At 38.3% G+C, this 21,978-nt stretch overlaps 1 protein-coding gene across 2 annotated transcripts in view; it reads left to right on the forward strand.

The window, feature by feature from the left end:
- The first annotated feature begins 4,838 nt into the window (after positions 1–4,838).
- LOC124403321 (zinc finger protein 236-like) overlaps positions 4,839–21,978 on the forward strand; it is a 36,740-nt gene continuing 19,600 nt past the window's right edge. The window contains exons 1-10 of one of the 2 annotated variants that reach the window (XM_046877006.1): positions 4,840–5,907; positions 9,431–9,558; positions 10,072–10,236; positions 11,324–11,502; positions 12,382–12,512; positions 12,955–13,127; positions 18,675–18,803; positions 18,897–19,070; positions 20,010–20,205; positions 21,583–21,855. In XM_046877006.1, coding sequence (XP_046732962.1) covers positions 5,820–5,907; positions 9,431–9,558; positions 10,072–10,236; positions 11,324–11,502; positions 12,382–12,512; positions 12,955–13,127; positions 18,675–18,803; positions 18,897–19,070; positions 20,010–20,205; positions 21,583–21,855 — 1,636 coding nt within the window. In that variant the 5' untranslated portion in view covers positions 4,840–5,819. Of the gene's footprint in view, positions 5,908–9,430; positions 9,559–10,071; positions 10,237–11,323; positions 11,503–12,381; positions 12,513–12,954; positions 13,128–18,674; positions 19,071–20,009; positions 20,206–21,582; positions 21,856–21,978 lie in introns of both variants that reach the window. The other variant, XM_046877005.1, reaches the window with a different exon arrangement.

Raw genomic sequence — 21,978 nt, forward strand, 5'->3', positions numbered from 1 at the left:
TGAGGTTCTGGGTGTAGGGATGACTGTGACCTTATTTGGTCCAAGGACCCACTCTGCTTCGCCTGCTGGAAGTCGGGCAACAAATATTTCAGTATCTTCCTTTGAGAACATTCTCTGGCTACTTGGGTTCAAGCAGCGCTATAGGAATCATCTGCAGGAATCGAAGAAACTTACAGACAAAGACCTGATCCCCTTAATCTATAGTCCACTCCTTGAATCAAATGACCACCTCCAATTTTTATGCCACAATTTTGTTAGCGGAAATGTGATTGGACAGTATGTGGAAAATGTTGAGCGAAGCAATGTCAGTGCCTATCCTATTCCCTCCAAATATATTCTTTATGCAAAACTGTCAACAACACTAGTTGGCACTTGAGTCATTAAAATTAACAAGGCTACATCCTGTAAACAATCTGAATTTGTGTATGAGTTGCTGTGAGACTTCGTGTGTCTCGCTTTTCTGAACGGTGACATTAAGGATCAAATATCTGCTGTTTCACTGACGCACAAACACACACTTACTGAGATTAAAGACATAGTGTGCTCTTCAGTGTGTGTTCCGGGCATCTGAAGCTGTGTGACAGTTAGCTGGGATACCTGATGTTTGAACTCTGATGTTTCTTTGAGCTACAAACATTTTTTTTCCCTGTTGTGTTTGACATAACTGTTGAAGGTTGATATGAAATGTGTGAGTGTGTCTGAAAGAGAAATGGAGAGCGAGTGCGAGAGCGATCAGAGGTTTGTTGTTTGCGTGATGGTGCGTCTCTAAAGATCTGTGACATAAAAAGATCCATTGTCTGATGTTTATATACCCTTACTAGGGAATTTATGGTGTTTTATTTCCTGTTGTGTGTGTGGGATTGCTGTAGGTTTGGATGTTTGATTGCTGCATCTCTGTTCTTTTGTTTCGGTCTCGGCAGACATGTGACATTAAAGATCAAATGTCTGATTTTCGCATGTTTATCTGAAGCACAAATACACACTTACTTGGATTAAAGGCATTTTGAAGGAAGAAGTTTTTCCACCCCTGTTGTGTTTGACAGCACGGTCATGGTTGTTGTTGTTTGAAGGATGTGTATGGTTCCCCAAAGCCATATTTAGTTCTGCGCTCGATTTTTTAATTGTGTGTGAAGAAAAAAAAGTTTAAGATTATGACTCGACAGTCGTGGTTTAGCAAGCCATAATCCCATGCTTTCGCTGCTGTGGCCTGGGTTCAAACCAAACCAGGTGGGGGGTGCACAAGCTAGTTTGCTCTTGGTTCTGGATTTAAGCCCAGACGAAAAGGTCTGCATTGTTAAAAGCATCTGGGAAAAAATCTAAAATATGCTAAATGCCCACATAAAAAAATCAAACACTCGGGATGGTAAGATTCACTGATTCACTTCAGTGGATTGGCAAAAAAGTTAATGATGTGATGGATCGATTAAAATAAAAGTCCAAAATAACCTTGATGCAAGTGTGAAACACAAATTTTCCAAAGTGTCTATAGAGGTGTCAAGTTGTAGGGAACTCTCTGAATTTCTCAGTTTCTCAATAATGCCCCATAATGCAATAATTAAAAGGGCTCATTGTACCTTATTCGAACCCTCTTTTTCACCAGTTCTCTTCCATGTGTTTCTTAGTTTTGTTTTTTCCTGAAACACACTCCAATTCTATGTTTCAATGTTTAGGACTCGTCTTAAGTTAATGGCTGTTCTGCCCCCTGCAAGGATCGACTATAGTAGTAATACCATGAATGTACGTTAGAATTTTCTCAGTCTTGGACATTGCTGTCTTGAAGAATCCATTTTCCCATCTGTTTGCCTGGATTCAGTATGATCAATATGAACAACAGTGTTAGATGCAGTTTAGGTTTATGTTTAGTTTAGGCTCCGGTTTATGCTTCGCGCACACATTTCCCAGTTTCCTAGCAACTGTGTAGGTGTGCATTAAAAATTTGCAGGGATCTGCACTCTTTATTTTCATTCAGGTGGCAGATTATGGTCAGAAACAAAAGCTGCTTTATTTACTCCTGATTTTCTGTTGGAATGGAGAGGATTGGTCTGAAAGTGGGCCGGGATTAGTTTTTTCAGGAGTTTGTGAGATTGGGTCAGAATTTGTATGGGAATAAGTGAGAAATGGTCAGGCTTTATGAAGGAGTGGTGCTATTGGTCAAAATTCCTGAGGAAGATGGTGAGATTGGTCAGAATTTTTCAAAAATCTTTGGGAGTGTTTTGATTTTTTTTATGGGAATAGGTAGGATATTCCCTGCTTTCTGAAGTAGTTTTGGGATTGGTCAAAATTCCTAAGGAAGACATTGGATTGCTTAGAATTCTTTTCAAAAGTATTCAGGATTTTTTTAAGTGAATAGGTAGGAATTAGTCAGGGTTCTGCCGGAGTGGTGGGATTGGTCAAAATTCCTAGGGAACATGTTTGAATTAAATTAATTTATGAGCATTTGGAATTGGTCAGATTTTCTTTTGGGAATAGGTGAAAATTGGTCAGGCTTTCTGCAGGAATATTGGGATTGGTCAACATTCCTAAGAAAGAAGGTTACATTGGGGATCTTATTTTTTCAGTATTGCTTGTGATTGGTTTGATTTTGAGGGAAATACAGTTTTGGGGACACTTTTATAACAATCCACATGAGTCCCATAACTATTTTAAAATTATAAGTTACTTTGTTTCATTAGTGTGAGGTTTCATTAGGACACACTACTCTATGAGGTTCTATGTTCAATTTTTAATTTAGAACCATAACCTAAAAAAGTTTAGAACAGATTTACACTGTGTTCTCAGAGACAAACAGAACATATACAAAACAAAAAAAAATGTCTTCTCATTATCTTCTCATGGCCTTAGCATATTTCACGTTTGTATTACAAGCTGACGTGCTGCTCAGTGCTCCTATATTTCGAATCTCGGTTTTTAATCATCAAACTGATCAGATTACGATTCAGAGAGCAAGTGAAAATAAGATATGTGTTAAAGAAAGCTGCATTGGCTGTTTGCAGAAAGTGCTGCAGGTGGAGATAGAAAGCTGCTGAGATGCATCTCTGTGTGACTGACAGAGAGCAGCAGTTCATTCCCCTTCCATCACACACTCCTGTCATGTGACATGTTGGTGGCAGAGAGCTGCCAATCAAAAATCAGTGATCATCTCCAAATACGCACACACACACACACACACACACACACACACACACACACACACACACTTGCAAAGACTGAGGAATAAAACCTGTATTCCTGTATTTACACTACTATAATTGAACAATTACTTTATTAAATATTCATGATGATGATATAAAAAAATATATCATCATCATCATCATCCTTCATTATTAATCATTTATCATCACTATTATTAATGTGTACTATTAATTGCCAGCAAGAAAATGCACAATAACAAGAAATTATCCTATTAAATCGTATTAGATTTACAGTGATATAGATGTTATACAGTACATGATACAGTACACAGAGTCAATATTTCTATTAGTGATTTATTTTAGTTAAAAAATACATTATCAGCATATCAAAAAGGCAAACATATTTACAGACAAATGCAAATATTGTATTTTCTTTTCTTTTTTTATTTATTTTTATATAAATTACACTGAATTCATGTTGTTCACTTTGGTCACATAAAATCCCCATTGTTATTCAACACCAGGGGGGAGGGGGGGTGGTCTTCACAATAGAATAATGGGGATAATATTTACAAATAAATTACAAATAAAAAGAAAATTAAGCACAATCAGGAAATCATGGAAAAGTTGAACATCCTTCTTCGAATCTTGTTAGACGTAATCGCTCATAATATCACTCATATCATGATTTTTAAGATTTAAAGTTTTATTTGTCACAAAAACGAAATAAAAGGGGGAGAATAGTTCTGAAGTTTATTGTACAGCAACATACAGCTAAAAAAAATTCAGAAACACAAGAAAAGGATAAGAAAGAAAAGAGATATTTGGACTGTAATTAATATAAACATGAACAGTTCAGTTCAACATGAAGTGCCCATTACTGACACCTCAACAATACTAAAACTTTAATGAATGGACATTTATTGTCACCCAGATGAGGATGATGTCCCTTTTTGAGTCTGGTTCCTCTCAAGGTTTCCTCCAGAATTTTCTCGCCACTGTCACCAACGGCTTGCTCATTAGGGATTAACATACATTAATAGCAGAGGTGCCTATCCAGAGACCTACAATTATCTCATTTATATAAATAAGCTTTTGAGGGTTAAGGGTCTTTGCTCAAGGGCCCAGCTGTGGCATCTTTGTTGTGTTTTGAACTCACAACCAATAGCTTAACCACTGAGCTACGACCTTCCTAGAAACTTATAAGGGTCAAACTTATAACTTATATCATTTTATTACAATTATTTCTCTGTAAAGCTGCTTAGGAACAATGTCCAATGTTATAATAATATTAAAAAATAAATAAATATACAAATAAAACTCAACTGAATTGAATAGTAAGTAACGCTCTATCGGTATTGTTGACTTTGCTGCCTCCTGCTGGTCTCGTGTGGATACTACAGGGTTTGTAACAGTGCTCTCAGGTGAACTGTATAATTGTCTAATTGAATTATAAAAATGTAGGTGTATTTAAAGCAGTGTAGCAGATCATTTGTGACATACATCAATTATTCCACTGCTCTCGTATATTAATTCTAATTGATTTCAATGTTGGATCAACCGGTAACGGACCACACAGAAAGAATAAAAACCCTTTCATCTTTATTTTATTTTTTATTTCATTGACATTCAAATACACATATTGAAAGATTGTTTCAGTCACAGTTTTTTTCTATGCGTCGATAAATAAAGCTCGCACCGATTCTGCATTATAATGAGTCAAGCTACATTTTCATTATGCATGCAATAATTCAATGAATAATTAAATCATATGATATGTACAGAATTAGGTGGCAAAAGAGCTTTTACTTGGCACATGCACATTAAAATTCTTTCTTCACATATCTTAGCAATGTTAGAAAGTTGGGCACATAATACAGCATCCCTGGAGCATACGGGTTTAAGGACCAAGAGTGGCAGCTTGGTGATAATGGGGCTTAAGCTCCTGACTTTCGATCAATAACCCAGAAACCTTTACCACTGAGGCACTACTACTACTATGTGTGACCCACACACACCCACCCCAACCTATGGCCCATTGAAAATTGTCGTGAAACTGGTCCGTTGTGCAAAAAAAAAAAATTGTTATAGAGAGCAAAACACTTCATTATTACATAATCGGTTTTGATTCATTAGTGGGCCTGAGGTCTAGTGTGGTCTAGGATAACCCATCCATAGAGTGTCTATACCAAGGATAATTACACTGATTACATTTACAGCATTTGACAGAATCCTTTGTCCGGTGATGATACACCTGAGCAGTTAGGAATAAAAAGGGGCCTTGCACAGGGGCCCAAGAGCTTGGCTGGGATTTTAACTCATGACCTTCTGATCAGAAATCTTAAACTAATATCTGACCTCAAAACCAATTCAATCCATTGATTTAAGATCATAAATTGAATGTTTTGTGTCAGTGTATCTGTATGAACTAGACTTGGATACAATCCTGATCCTCTTTACCCTTATACTGAAGATCAGCTCCCACAATTACTACAAATGTGTACATTTTTTAATCAAAATATATTTCCCTTTATGATTCAGTCCCAGTCTGGTGTATTAAAGTAACCCGAAACGCGGTATCCCGCGTCATAATGGTATAAATACGTCTTTTTTTAAGTTCAAAGACTCCAAAATCTGCACAGAGTCTCTCCGAAGCGCGACAGTGACGAGCAGCAGCCGCCATTTTGAATGCGTTCACACTACACCTCGGCCAAAGCTGGAACTATGCCGCGGGGCCGGCCTCGGAAACACCGGGATAACACTGCCAAGGCAGGAGGTAAACCGCACCGCGACACGGCGGATAAAATCTACAGAGCGTTAGCCATCCGAAAACGTCCTCGTTGTACGAGTGAGCCAAGACATTGCGGAGAAAATTGCACTTGAACACCGTGTATATAGTCCCCGGATATGGTATTGCTGGTGTTCGTGTCTTTGTGCGCCAGACTGAGGCGGAATGATATTAATAACAATCCGCTGCTCGGTTCCTCGCTCAGTCGCCCTTCATTCCCCGGTCATGATTCGCCGTTCGTGCTGCGTCACATTCACTCTACACGAATTGATTATATTTATTTATTCATTTCTTTTTTGTGCTATCCTCTCATCTTCAATATACAACAACGCCTTTGTTTTACGTGGAAACTCGCATTGCTAACGCTAAGCTAGCTGGCTAACTTTAGACTGGTTTTTAATGCCAGCTGCCGAACTAACTAACTTTTTGTGCTTCCTATTTAGCTTTAAAATAAAAAATGTTTGTGTGGTTAAAATGGTGGTTTGGAGCAGAATTGTGCTTTTGTTTAGGTTTCAAAATAGTTCAGACGAATAACAAAGTATAAAGGGGTCACAAATCTTTTTCAGGGTAAGATAGCCATTCGTGGTGAAGAAGTCGTCCAGTGACGTCATAAGGTCGTTTTTTTTTGCAGGTTTAATGAGGCCAGTATACAGTAATCTAATACATTTGAGAAAAAGGCGTTTTCGCCTATAAACGATCTGTGCCCACAATATTGTTTTCAATCGGTCCACAATGCGACGCTTTATAAAAAGTGAACTTAAAAACATCTCAGTGTGGACGGAAGGTCAAAAACGTAGAGTAAAACATGGCCCGAGTCGTTAAACTGCAATGAAGATAAAGATTTTCCTTCCATGCACTTGGAAGGCAATAGAGGGGAGATAATGGCTAATAAAAAAACTATTAGAATCACCCTTTTTTCAGCCAGGTATCATGGGTTAGATGTACCAGGAATTTGTGATGGTGTGCTGGTGCCATAAAATAAAAAACTAGGAAAACAATATAGTAACACATGAAATAATGATGTGGCTTTTACAGTAATGTAATGTTTAGTGTGCATGTAGGAAGATATGAGATGATGGTGGGTCCTTGATGTTATTGTTTATGCAAAGGACAAGTTTTCAAGTTCAAGACCACAAACCCATTTATCTGTCCAAAACTAAATGGCTTCCGAGTAAGAGGAAATCTGTAGAGTATAAACTGGCATTTAACCCTTTTGGCCTTCGACTGTGATTGACATCACGCCCAATTTAACCCCGCCCCTGACACCTCCATGCCCAATTTAACCCTGCCCCTGACACCTCCATGCCCAATTTAGTCCCGCCCCTGACACCTAATTGACAGCTTTCAACGCACGGCATCGGAAATGCAAAACCGTGCAAGGTTTCGGAAATTGCGATTCCTTCTAAGTTTTAGCAGGCTACACACAGAGAAAGTAAAAAAACGAACATGGTATTGCTATTTGAATATGACATGGTCATAACTCGTACGACACTGGAAACACAGTTGCGAATAGACTTTGCTTTTCCATTTGTAAATTTGAAGTCGGTAATGCAACATTTGCGATTGCGTTTCAATTGTGTCACAATGTGTGAAATGTGTCTGCATACGGAAAATGCAATTGCAAATACAATTTGTAATTTCTTTTGAATTTTGTCTGGAATATCCTTCCCTATAAATATATTTACAGCAAAAAAATATAACGGCTATAGCAGTGAAAAATGTGCTGTCGAAAAGGTACAACAAATAAATAGATATAGAGAGATATGACACATTGCATTTTGCCTTTGTGGTATAAAGCTAATGTTCTTTTTATGCCCTTGGAATGCAATAAAAGTGAGATTTAATAATAATAATAATAATAATAATAATAATAATAATAAAAATCAAGTAGGTAGTACAGTTAGTTTTGTGTATTTGTGTTTTTTATGTTCCTTTTTGTTCATTTAGATCGTCTTAAATAACACCTTGGTCCTGGGGGAACGTTGTTTCGTTTTACTGTGTACTGTACTGCAGTGTATATGGTTGAATTGACAATAAAAGCCGACTTGAGATCCTATACAGTACAGTACACAGTGAAATGAGATAACGTTCCCTTAGGACCAAGGTGCTGTAATGCACTGGTCCCCCAAACTTTGTCATGCCCATAACTTAACACTATAAAGTGCATATTAAATGACTATTATACACGTTATATGTATATACGGCCGCTAATACATAATACATGACTGCTAAATTAAAACCCCCAAGCGAGCAAAATGAACAAAAAACAACACAGTGGATTCACATTTATTATTATATTTAGAAAATACCAGTTTTTATGCCGGTTGTATTATTTTATTTTGTTGTATTTCTCCACCACACCTTAAAACCCGATCAGTGAAAAAATTGTCTGACATTAATCTGATCTAAGGCGCAAAAAAGGTTTGGCACCGCTGCTCTAAATGGTTGAAATCAGAGATCACAGTGAAACGAACGGTTCACTAGGATCAAGATCCTACATAAGAATAAGAATAAACAAATTGACACAAGACACAACTACACTAAACTGACTATGGCTGGAATGATGATAAAAGCCGACATGAGATCCTTGAGACTATTAAGTCTTATTTTATGTCTATTTATTTGACTTTTGCAGTATTTATATACTGTAATTTCTTTTTTGAATGCAGAAAACTGATTAATTGGTGAAGAAATGGATATAGAATCAGATAAAAATCTATACTTTGTAATAGATCATATTTTCTGACGTTCGCTAGTTTGACAACAATCAGTGTAAAGTGAACTTTCATGAATAAACAAAATGACATGAATAGGATAATATTATGGGACATTCCTGTCAATCACGGGGAGCAATCAGTGAATAAAGCTGTATCAATAAACTAGAAAGGTAATTGGAATCATTTCACACTTAATTCTTTCATTAAAGAAAAGCTTTACACTGCAGTTTTTGTCACAATGAATGAATTGCTTGGTTTGCAGGTGAACCCAAAAGTTTTTATCACTTTATATGATTTGCTTAAGACGCCTGCTTTAAATAAGTAAAAAAAAATCACCATAAGAAAGTTTTGTTAAGTAAAATCCCCATTTTAAAAGTCCCAATAATTAATATAGAAATGATCACGAATAAGAACAGGTACATTTAATATACTGTATTTTTCTTAACAAACCAAATGTAAAAATTCAACAGTGCTGTGGTTTAGAAAAATGAGAAAAGAACTTGGGCATATCAATAATGGTAGATAAGTGATTAAGGCATTGGACTTTGTTTCCAAAGGTCATGGGTTAAAATCCCAGCGACACCACTCTGCCCCTCTTGGGCCCCTGAGCAAGACCTTAACCACAAGCTGCTCATTTGTCTAAATAAGATAAATGTAACTCGCTCTGTATAAGGGCATCTGCCAAATTCTGTAAATGTGAGGCATTGTTAGAATTTATCCCAGGAATCGAGCACATTTTCCAGCACTCTTTCCTCAACTGGCATTTTACCTTTGTCCCCATTGTCTCTCTAAAGACGTGGCAGAGGAGCTGAGGGTGGAGAATGCAAGCAGTGCTGAACATCGTTGCAGCATCTGCCCTCTTACCTACAGCACCGAGAACCAGCTGCTCAAACACCTCAGAGAGCATGAAGCGAACGACAAGGCAAGATACTAAAATAGCCATGTACAGATATATTGACAAAAGTTTGTGGACACCTGACCACTTTTGGAACATCCAATTCCACATATGGTCTCCATTTGCTGTTCCAATAACCTCCACTCTCCTGGGAAGATGTTGGATAAGGTGAGGAGGCCTGAGGTGGCATCAGTGTTCCAATTCATTCCAAAGATGTCCAAACCATGTAAAAGTATATCTTTATGAAGATCATATTGTGCATTGTCATGCTTGAACAGGTTTGGGTCACGTAGTTTAATTAAAGGGAAAAGTCAATGCTATAGTATCCAAAGACCTCCTATACAACTGTGTTTGCAAAAAGAGCCACATTTGGCTGGAAAAATCAGGTGTCCCAATACTTTTTCACACAGGTCATAAACATATAGATAAGAAGCAAATGTAAAATTGTCTATATTTGTTTCTGAGTGTGTATTTACTGTATATGCTCTTCTTTGTATTTCTATTTCACTCTTACTCTGTCTCTCGGCCCGTGTGTTGTAGCCTCACCGCTGCGACAAGTGTTCGCAGTCGTACAACATGGAGTTTAACCTCATGCTGCACAAGTCGACCCATAGCACAGCCGAGCCCACCTGCCCCGTGTGTGAGAAAAAGTTCACCCGTGTCGCCAGTCTCAAATCGCATGTCATGGTGCACGAGAAAGAGGAGGTGAGAAGTAATTCGCTATCGTACATAAGTTGCTTTTTCCTGCATCTGTACTTTACTGAATTATTTCCTTTTTTTGACTTTTTACTCAACTCCATTTTGCAAAATCAGTCGTTTCTTTTTATTTATGAGCGGATATGAATGTAACCGGTCAAACAATCAGCAAGCCACCAATCAGGGTTGAGCGCACGCTTTGTTTTAAACTTGTTTCGATTAGAGCTTGGTGTATCTACTGATCACCAGCATACAGTTCAGCGTCATTCCAAAAGCAAGCAGAACATTTTGAGAGAAATAATACAAATTAACCTTAAACCAAAACGGCCTTTTAAATCCTGTTATTTCATTTGGTTCTAAAGGAAATTGTTTTTAGGGCATTGCGAGGTCTTCAAAAGTTAATAAAAGTAAAAATCTAAATTTTAGGCTTTAAAAAGTTTTAAATTCGCTGTTCTAGGTCTTAAATCATTTTCGGGGCTCAGATAAGGTTAGTTGCTAACAATGTTAGTGTGTGTGCTTTTGATGTGGTGATATAGTCCTTAAATTTCATTCTTAATGATCTTAAAAAGGTCTTAAAAAGACCTTAAATTTGAATTGGTAAAACCTGCAGAAAACTGAGAGTAAAACTGAGAGTCTTTTCACATAAAATGAGTTGATTAAGCAAATAGTCTTGTGACAAAAATGATAATAGGAACATTATAGTTATAATAAATCATAGTACTTTATACTATGGAACATTTGGATGTTGGATGTACTATGGAGCAACTATGGATACTTAAGAACCATTGAAAACAAATACTTTTATACTTTTACTCAAATAAAAGTTTAAAGGGAGCAATTTTACTTTTAATGGAGTCGTATTTTAACCAGGCCTCTTTACCACATGGATCTCTATTTTATCTCAACTTTACTACGTCCAACACTGTGTGAGACTTGGTGTCCACTTGGTGTCCATGTCCACTGTCTCGGCACAGTTATGTCAAGTGGGAATTACAGAAAATACACACAACGGTCGCTACCGAAGGTTGAGTTGTAATAAATAGTTGTAATAAATAGAAAATAGATATAAATAGATATATATGTGCGTGTTTGTCAGAATCTGCTGTGCTCGGAGTGCGGCGATGAGTTCGTGCTGCACAACCAGCTTGCCCTGCACCTCGAGGAACACCGGAGAGAACTCACTGGAACCCGAGTTTTTACTTGCAGAACCTGCAGAGCTGAGTTCCCCTCAGCCAGTCAGCTGAAGGAGCACAACCGCACCCATGCAAAAATCAGGTGTGTGTGTGTGTGTGTGTGTGTGTGTGTGTGTGTGTGTGTGTGTGTGTGTGTGAGCATTAGGGTTGCTAAAATTCTGGGAATTTTCAAGACTGGCAACTTTCCATGGGAATTAACGAAAATATATGGAAATAAACTGTAAATGTACATAATTCCTACAACAGGAAAAAATCTTGTGATTTATACAAAATTATACTAACAATTAAATTCTGTATTAGTTTTCATGCATGTCTGCTTATGACCAAACAAAATTTTATATGTATGTTTGTATATTATAGTTTATTATATTATAGTATATAAATTTCTCCAAATTTCTAATTTATTCCCATAATTTCCTTGTAAGTATCCAACTTACAATATTTCCAAAATTCCCATAGAAAGTTTCCAAAAATGTTCAACCTTTTTGCAACCCAAGTAGGCATCTATCTACCTGTCTGTCTGTTTAACACTGCTAATATATCAATCTTTCTGTGTGTGTGTTTTTTAATTGTATACTTTTTTGTATACTGTATTATTGTCTGTCTGTCTGTCTGCTTTTTTGTTTGTCTGTCTACCATTTTATCATTTTGACACTTGTCCATCTGTCCTCCTTCCGTTAATGTATTGTTGTAGTAAGAGTTAAGGTTAAGGAGTGTGTGTGTGTGTGCGTGTGTGCGTGTGTGCGTGTGTGTGTGTGTGTGTGTGTGTGTGTGTGTGTGTGTGTGTGTGTGTGTGTGTGTGTGTGTGTGCGAATGAAAGTAACAGACTAAATATGTGCTGAATTCAATTCTGCTGTAAAGCTTTTTTTCTGCTTAACTGAATTCAATATCCATGACTCTCCAGAAAACAAATGAAAATAAATGTGTGTTTGTGTGTGTGCGCGCATGCAAATTTTTCCAGGCCAGTCTTGAGCAGCTCTCGGAACTACAAGAAGAGCATTGATCGCAGCGGTTTCACCAACACCTGCCATCACTGTGGCAAGACGTTTAAAAAACCCAGCCAGCTTGTCCGACACATCCGCATTCACACGGGTACCACCCCAACACACACACACACACACACACACACACACACACACACACACACACACACACACACACAAGCAGCATGAGGTCTCACATTAAAGCTGCTATCTATAAACGATGTTATCATGTAATCATAATGGGTTTTCATCGCATCATTCTATACGTTGTACAACCAGATGTTTTCTGGAGGTTGTGTGGATCATTTCCCATTAAGTGAATTAGTATTATATGCAGGTAAATGGTGAACAGGGAATTGCAAAAACCGTCGGACCCCAAGCACCATGTTGTCACATAAATGCAATTCATTTAATTTCAATAAATTCATCCTTAGTGTTTTTGTTGGACGTTGCTTGTAGCTTATATGATGTTAAGATTTGCTCATATTATATTATATACAATCTATCACATATCATATAGTAAAATTTTGTGGGTGTCTGTGTTTGTTTAGGGGAACGGCCGTTCAAGTGCACACACTGTGGTAAGGCTTTTAACCAGAAGGTGGTGCTGCAGACTCACATGGTGCGCCACACTGGCGAGAAGCCCCACCTCTGCATGCTTTGCCCCGCCTCCTTCTCTCAAAAAGGAAACCTGCAATCCCATGTCCAGCGTGTGCACTCTGAGGTGACTCCTCCGCCTAATCCAGTTTCTTTGTCTGTCTGTAACACCGTATTTATGTCCCTCTGTGTCTCTGTACCAACAGACACACACACACACACACACACACACACACACACACACACACACACACAGAGTTTCCATTAACGTCTCCTGCCGAGGATTTTAATGCGTCTCTAAAGGGGCCAGAGGGCGCCGGTCATTCAATTTTGTGACACAATGCACGTTCACATGCAGGCTATGAGGGCCGAGAAGATAACGCTTCCCTGTTGTTAACAAACCAACTAATGGACTGGAGGCAGAAGCAGACAGATAGCAGGGGTATACAAGGCAACACTGGGGTTTAAAAATGGCAGATATTCAAAAAGAAATGTTTAATTATGAAGGTAATGGCTGTTCAGCTGGTAGAAATATGATAGTAAAAAAATCTAGACCACAGCAACCAAGGCTGGTGCTTAAAACTTGTAAATGACAGTTTGTGTCTGTGTACCGAAACATTTTCAGGTCCGTTTATATTTGGATGTTCTGTCAAGCAGAGTATATGTCCTCTTATATATCATTATTAACAAGTATAGGTTATTATATCTGAATATTATATATGTCTGAACATTAATCTGTAATTTCAAGTGCAGCCTGGTGTCCTTAAAAGCCAGACACATTGTGCTAATGCACTGTAGAGGTTTTGAAGTGTTTGTCATCTCTATGTGTGTATATTTATATCATCCTAATAGCATTCTTAGCTTTTTCAGTACTACTGGTAAGAAGGGGATTAACTCTACCGGACCTGGACCATTTTTAAACCCGCTATCATTACAGCAGATGTAAACGCTTTTGTTTTTATCTTTTTTAAATAATTCAATTTGATTAAATTTGATTTGTATAGCAATTTTTGACAATGCATATAGCCCTGAAGCAGCTTTGAGGAATTTGATAGTTTGTGAATATGATAGAATGTGGCATAAATGAGTCTCTATGAAAACCGGAAATGACATGATATGACTAAGAAACCTTGAGAGGATCCAGATTTACAGTTTTTCTCAGTTAATTTGGAGCATTTTCTCAAATCAGCCGTAATATTTGCAAAATAGTAAATGTATTTTGATTAGAGTCCTCAGTTCATTGTTTACAAACAAGATCGTGAAAATGTGTAGCCACGTTGTCGGTGTGAAGGCGCACGGGTTCAGTATTTCCTTATGTAAAATACGGTTTGGATCACGATCATTGAAAATGCACAAGGCATTTTTTTCTGTATGGCATCTATGGATTTCAACAGCACAAATGTATTTATTTAAATGCTTATTTGATTTATATTGATTGCAGTGGCGGCTACTGGTCTGTCAGAGAGGGGAAGCTCATTTTCGGCCTACATCATAAAATTGTCTATTTATTTAAAAGTAAATTCTGCCCTACGTTCCTTTTCAAGAAAATGGTCTGTGACCCTGTTGTACCAACTAGGAGTCTTTTCAAGTGACTTGACCAGTGTCCTCTCAATGGCCAGCAGAGCTAGGCTGCTTAAACGGCCTTGGCCCATTGTGTTTCGGGTGTAGGAATTCTGTACTATAAGGAATCACTGAAGCTATTCGCGCTCAGTCCCATCGCGGATTTCTCAAGTTCAGTCGAAATAAAAACTGCTGCAACGCAGTTTTTATTTCGACTGAACTTGAGAACCGCGATGGACTGAGCGCCGAATAGCTTCAGTGATTCCTTATAGTACAGAATCGCTGTCAGTCAAAAGGAGATGCAGTCTTCGACAGACCCTCCAATCATCACGCAGAAGCTCGGAGTCCGCCCAGCCCACTCCCATTCACCCCAGAGACGCTGAGCGTCCGTGGGCGGACATAATCGCAGCGTTTATCCAATGACCGTCTAGTTTGAGCGCTGAAAAACCGTTCAAAGCAGCCCCATTGAAGTCAATGGACGCTGGGCTTCAATAGGGAAATGCACTGTGACGCTGCGGGAATGTATGAGAAGGAAATCGAGTCAGCCGACCTGCTATATGTAACTGATTCTGAACGAACTCGTCTTTGAGATGAACGTTTTCTAACGCATTTTTAGTCAATAAAATGTTAATACAATAGTACATATTTGACCATTAATTTTGTGACATTATAAGGGAAGCCGAGCTTCCCTTGCAGTCTTAAAGAAATCGCCTCTGATTGATTGCAAGAAACCAGACAGGATTTCCACTTTTACTGTACTGTACTAGTGTTTGTTCGTTTCTTGGTTGTTCATCCAATTTCAGAAATTGTAATTGTTTTGCTCTATCGCCAATTAAAGCTTTACGAGATTCACCTTTGACCTATTTCAGAGAACTAGTCGATCATTGGTTGGTCTGATGCCGTTCAATCCAGTTCATTAGTGACATTCAAGACTCATCTGCACAATTTATCAATTCAAGAAATATTATTAAAAGTAAAGTTGAATAGAAATGTAAGCTTGACAGCTTATGACAACTGGTTTAATCATTTTGCATTCAGTGACATATGCAATGAACTGATGCCGAGATGTTTTGGGGGTTAAAACTATTCAGATGAGAACCAGTATAATAATAAAAAATGCTATTTTGATCAACATGACAAAAAATTATAATGTAGGAAAAAGCAGATAATTATACACAATCAATTAAATGAATGTACCGTAGCATTCGCAATTTGTGCAAAGCAACACGACTAAATGATGTGGAGGTTGAACAAGTAGTTTTGAGAATTTAATTTCTGATCTGAGAAACGGTTTAAAGCAACTGAGAAAACTGTAACACTAAACATTGTCCCTAAGCAGCTTTATATAAATTAGTCTCTATAAAAAAAAGTCCCTGACATAATATGACAAAGAAACCTTAAGATGACTCAAAAGGGTCCATTCATTAGTCAGTCATCATTCCAGCATTGGAAAGGATATCAATTGTCCTGTTCACTGATTGACACTTGAGTCCAAGACTGTTCATGGAAATGGTGGTCCTACTGTAAGCCATTGTAAAAAAAACTGTTCATATTAATCACAGTCCTAATCTATCTTCATGATTTTTCAGTTCCTCCACAGGAACCTAAATGAGACGATAAATACATGTTATCTCTTTCCTGAAGATTTGCCAGTTGTGGAAAATTCTTCATTACAAAGCACTCATTCGATAATTTGAGAACTTGATAGCGTGGTGGTCTACAGTAATATAATTAGCATGCGGTCCAGCAGCAATTCTATCTGCTCTGAAAGTTATTTAGAAAAACGAATGTCAGAAAGGTCGAAAAAAATGCTGTGTACTCCTTAAGCCTGCTATATATCACTGCATTATAGAGCCTGATGGTGAGGTTTCTTCAGATGGTGAGAGCTCTTTCTCATGAACTCTCCTCATCTTTTTGGTTTATTTGATTTAACTCCAATCCTCTCTAGAAGAAGGAGTCTAACTTGCGCAGAGAGTGCGAGTACGGTTTACACCATTCGACTTGAATTTGATTTGCCCTGAAAGTCACGCTCTTGCTGTGGGGTCACGATTCTGATTCGCCTCCCAGAGCCTGAGTTTGGCTTTGCGATAATATTCTTATTCAGAAGGTTGAAGGACGTGCACACCACTGCTTCTCCAGATCAATAAGCAGCAACTGTCTAGTATATCTTAAATCTCCAGAAGGACCTTATGTCTCAGAGGGGCTTGAAAAAATATAAATAATATTTCACAGTCTGGAAGATCCAGTTTCTCCATTTTGTATTTTATTTTTATAAAACTCTCCTCGAATGTATCAGCTCGCCTAGCCACGACTATCTTTCACAAAAGATGCTGTGCTCCATCGTTGTTGGTTGTTACTAATGAAAAATAATCCATTTGTGTTACTTTGAAGTACGTATTGTACAGACATACTTTGTATATGAGAGCGTTAAGACTGAATGAAGAGGTGTTACAGTTTTCCGCAGTTGCTTGGACCACCATTTCCATGAACAGGCTTGCACTCAAGTGTCCCTCAGTGAACAGGACAGTTAATATCCTCACTAATGGTGGAATGATGAATGACTAATGAATAGACCCTTTTGAGTCCTCTTAAGGTTTGTCATATCATGTCAGGGACTTTTTTTATTGGGAATAATTTATGTACAGCTGCTTTGGGACAATGTTCATTGTTACAGTTTTTCTCAGTTGCTTTGAACCGTTTCTCAGATCAGAAATGAAATTCTCGAAACGACTTGTTCAACCTCCACATCTTGCAGTCACTTGTACACATCATAAAAGCAATTTCTTGTTGCTTTGAACAAATTGTGAATGCTTTAACACATGCATTTAATTTTACAGGTTAAAAAGACAGTGGACTTGAGGGTGTGTGTGTGTGTGTGTGTGTGTGTGTGTGTGTGTGTGTGTGTGTGTGTGTGTGTGTGTGTGTGTGTGTGTGTGTGTTTAATTGATGTGTTTAATTGATTGTGTACAATTGTCTGCTGTTTCCTACATTATCAATTGTCCAAATATATTTTACTGGTTCTCACCTGAATAGTCTTAACCCCCAAAACATCTAGTCATCGAATGCAAAATGGTTAAACCAGTTGTCATAATCTGTCAAGCTGAAATTTCTGTTAAAATTTTTGTTTGTAAATTTGTCTTGAAATCATAAATTGTGCACAATCTCAAATTCACTAATGAAGGAAAGTGTATGCCAGATCAAACCATTATCAACTTGTTCTCTAAAATAGGTCAAATTTTAAACTAAAGAGCTTTCAATTGGTGACAGAGCAAAACACAGAATAACAATAAAAATAAAAGAAATGAACATCCAGCAAACGAACAAACAAGAACAATACAGTAAAAGTGTGAATCCTGTCCGGTCTCTTGCAATCGATATTCCACCTACAGTAATGTGTCCATTTGTGCTGTTGAAATTCATAGATGCCAAACAGAAGAAATTCAGCCTTGTGCATTTCCAATCATTGTAATCCAAACATCAGGAAATAACGAAACCGTGCGCCATCAAACTGACAACATGACTAAACATTTTCTTTGTGAACAATGACAAAAAGGACTTGAGATGTTTATTGACACAAATACTTACATTTGAGATTTACATACATTTTGAGAAAAGTACAGCCTTTTTTAAGTCCATTGTCTGGTGCGGTTTAAAATTAAAAGCACTTTTTGGTTCGCAAATATTATCAAATCAAATTTTATTTGTCACATACACATACATACAGGGTCCGACATGCAAGTGAAATGCTTTGTACGGCTGTCTGGCATAAGGGAATAGGATGGGGAGAAGAAATAAAACAGAAAAAGAAGGCAGATAAATAAAGACAATAAACTATGTAAAATATATAAAGCTAATATATAAATGCTAATGTACAGTAAACAGTAATCACATAAGGTGGTTGATGTGATTGTCCTTAAAGTGAACGTGTGCGGTATGGTGTGGTATAAAGTGAACGTGTGCGGTGTGGTGTGGTATAAAGTGCACTGTGCTGTGCAAGATTCAAGAAATTCTTTAAAGCAACTATAAAAAACTGTAAAGTGTTTAACATTGGTGGGACAAAGTTTTTTACTCTCTTTCTTTTCACTATAAACTCATTTTTTTCTGTATGTTGTAGACCGCAGGTGTCCCTGTGTATCCGTGTATGGATTGTAGCTGTGTGTATAAGAAGCTAGGCAGCCTGAATGCTCACATCAGTAAAATGCACATCTCCATCATGGAGGTGGAGGAGACGCCCAGCACACAGGTAAACACCTACTCAAATAAAGACAGGGTCATTATAAGTTATACGCATCCAAGTGTGCTCATTGACTCTTCACTCACATCCTGTTTCCTGAAGGAGGTGCAGGAACCAGTGCAGACAGGAGGTGGGACAGAAGGTGCGGAGGGCATGACCGATGTGATCCAGCAACTGCTGGAACTTTCAGAGCAGGCAACCAGTGACAACGCTCAGGCTCCACCTCCTGGACAGGTTATCACTATGGAGACGGCTATCAATCAAGATATCTTACAGGTGAGCCAAGCATTCAGATGGCGGATTAGAAATGGGCAGACAGGCGAATATAAAATTGATATTGAAATGCTGTCGCTTAATGTGTATTAATAGGATCCATAATTAAAACCGTAGTTATGGTAAACTAGTCGACCATTTGTTGGTTTATCTTGAGGCAGGATTTCTTTTGTTCTGCTTCCCCGACTTCACACGAATTATTCTTCACATGAGGATTGAAGCAATCAGACATTGTAAAAAGTAATATTGTTTCCCCCTAGCTGAATGCAAAGCTTAAAACACTGTGACGCTCACAGTCCCCCATGTTCTCAGTGTTCCATGAATTCGATATTTTACTCATAACCTTATTTCAATTCAGCCAAGTACAACATTTATAATAGCATTACCTGGCAACTTCAAAACGTACTTAGTTTTTCTCGTTCTCTCTTTATGAAGGACAGTTCTTGGCTTTTCCGGGTTGAACAGGGCAACAGGACGGCCTACTGCCCCTTGTTCAGATAGGAGTGCAGTTATTAAAATTAGGGCTCTCCTCCAAGCACGCTCAGCTGTGCAATTATATTAAGAGTGTTGGTTTGAAGAGAAGCACCTGTTAGACTTTGCCCTCCCAAATTGCTAGCTCTTGTGCGATAAGAGAGAACTAGTACATGCGTGGGATTTAGCAAAGATTAAATTGAGTGAATAAATTCACCAAAAAAAAACGGCAGATACAGTTCTTTGTCACTAATCCAATATGTGTAGGTAGAATAAGTGAAACTTTTGATCCACAGCAGTTCTTGTACACAAACCCTAATGAATCCAGGGTCAATACAGTCAAGTACTGAACGTAGGACAGTGGAACAGTGGAGAGAATTTAATTTTACAGGTTAAAAAGACAGTGTGTGTGTGTGTGTGTGTGTGTGTGTGTGTGTGTGTGTGTGTGTGTGTCTTTCTTTTTGAGAACAGCAAGCCCTGCAGAACAGCGGTCTCAGTTCAATCCCAGTTCAGCCGGAGGTTCAGGGCAACGCTGCAGTACCTCCACTCACCACAGAGGGCACTAACACCCACCCTGCTCACAGCCACAAACCCACTGGCACTTTACCACACAAACTGCTGAAAAAGGAAAAAAGGAACCTCTTAAAAAAGACTGTACAGATACCTGGTGTGTGTGCATGTGTATTTGTGATGTATCTGTAAAGATGAAAGCATGATAGAAAAAAAAACAATTAAGGAGCCATTGGCTCCTATGAGAAAAACAACAGGCGCCAAATTCTATTTTAAGTGCCACACAAGAATGAAATTTTCAAAAGCTAAAACATTTACTTCCAGTCATCCTGTCGTGTGCCATCTTTTTACAGCATGGCCTGGAAACTTAAGCGATCAAACAGGCGTGTTGGATTTTATTTTTGTAGCTATTTCCATTCTTTATTTCGGCACGCAGTCCGAGACACTGCGAGCGCTGACGGTGTTTTCTGTGGCGCGCTCTTCCTGATTATGTGATCACAAGCATTTGTATGCTTTTGACTGTCGCCGTGTTTTCTTACAGTCTCTTTTTTAAATGATTGTTCCGGTAATGAAATCAGTTTTCCCCGCAATTTCTCTGCCCGCTTTAGAGCAGAAGTTACAAAACATTATCTGTGTCTTGTGATCAAACCTCAGCCATGAAAACTTTTAAATCCAAAAAGTTTTTAAATCTATTTTCACCGACTGACATAGAAAGATGGTCCTCAGTGTGTCTGTCGATCTCCCTCTCTCCAATGCTGGCACAACTGCAGCCTGCTTTTTTACTACAGGTGTGTCCTCAGCGGAAGAGTTTGGATAGAGATGGAGACTGTTTGAAAAAGTCTGATATTTTTAGTTCCGACATGTTTTTTTCTGATGTGGGAAGGTGAGCTTTGTTTTAACTGCCCGGTTATCTTGGCGCTTTAACGCGGCGCATGCGCCTTTTTTTTTTACGTCAAGAAATTATGTGATAGGCCATTTCTTACAGAACATAAAAAGTCATAACACGCGGATTTAACGGTCATAACGTGTAGATTAAGGTGGTCACAGATGGCTATCTAGGCAAAAATATTACTCCCAAATGAATATTTTTGGTCGCAAATACGTCCGGAAGTCTGGAGCCCTGATAACTGATTAGATGAATGACTGATCGACTAACTGATAGATTTCATGAGTGCCTGACTAACGGATAAATTGACTGACTAATGGATTGACTGATTGATTAATGGATTGACTGACTGATTAATTGACTTAGTAACTGATTGACTGACTGACAGATTTATATATGATTAATATATTATTTATATATTGACCTACTGGCTAATTGACTGACTGATCAACTGACTAATTGACAGAAAGACTGACTGACATTGACTGACTGCCTCGCTGGTCGACTGGCTACTAAGACCGACTGACTGAATAACCGACTATTTAACTGACAAACAAAATATTTGATTAATTGATTGATTGGCTGAATGATTGATTGATTTATATTGTCTGTTCATGTTGAGTGATGTATTGTGTGTGTGTTTTTCAGGCACTATCAGAGAGGAGTGTGGAGTACGCTGGCACGGTTGCCCATACTGCTGTAAAGAGTTTAAGAAGCCGAGCGATCTGGTGCGTCACATCCGCATACACACACACGAGAAGCCGTACAAGTGCGCGCAATGTTTCCGAGCATTCGCCGTGAAGAGCACGCTCACTGCACACACCAAAACGCACTCTGGCATCAAGGCCTTCCAGTGTAACCACTGCAGGAAGAGCTTCTCTACCTCAGGCAGCATGAAAGTGCATATGAGGCTGCACACGGGTGAGTGAGACACAAAGACACACACACACACAGCAATGTGGAAGTCTGCATGAGAGCACTCACACACAAACACACACTTAATCACTGGCATGGAAGATGAAAGTCTACATGAGACACACACCC

This window comes from Silurus meridionalis, chromosome 20 (genome assembly GCF_014805685.1).
Source record: "Silurus meridionalis isolate SWU-2019-XX chromosome 20, ASM1480568v1, whole genome shotgun sequence".
Classification (NCBI taxonomy): domain Eukaryota; kingdom Metazoa; phylum Chordata; class Actinopteri; order Siluriformes; family Siluridae; genus Silurus; species Silurus meridionalis.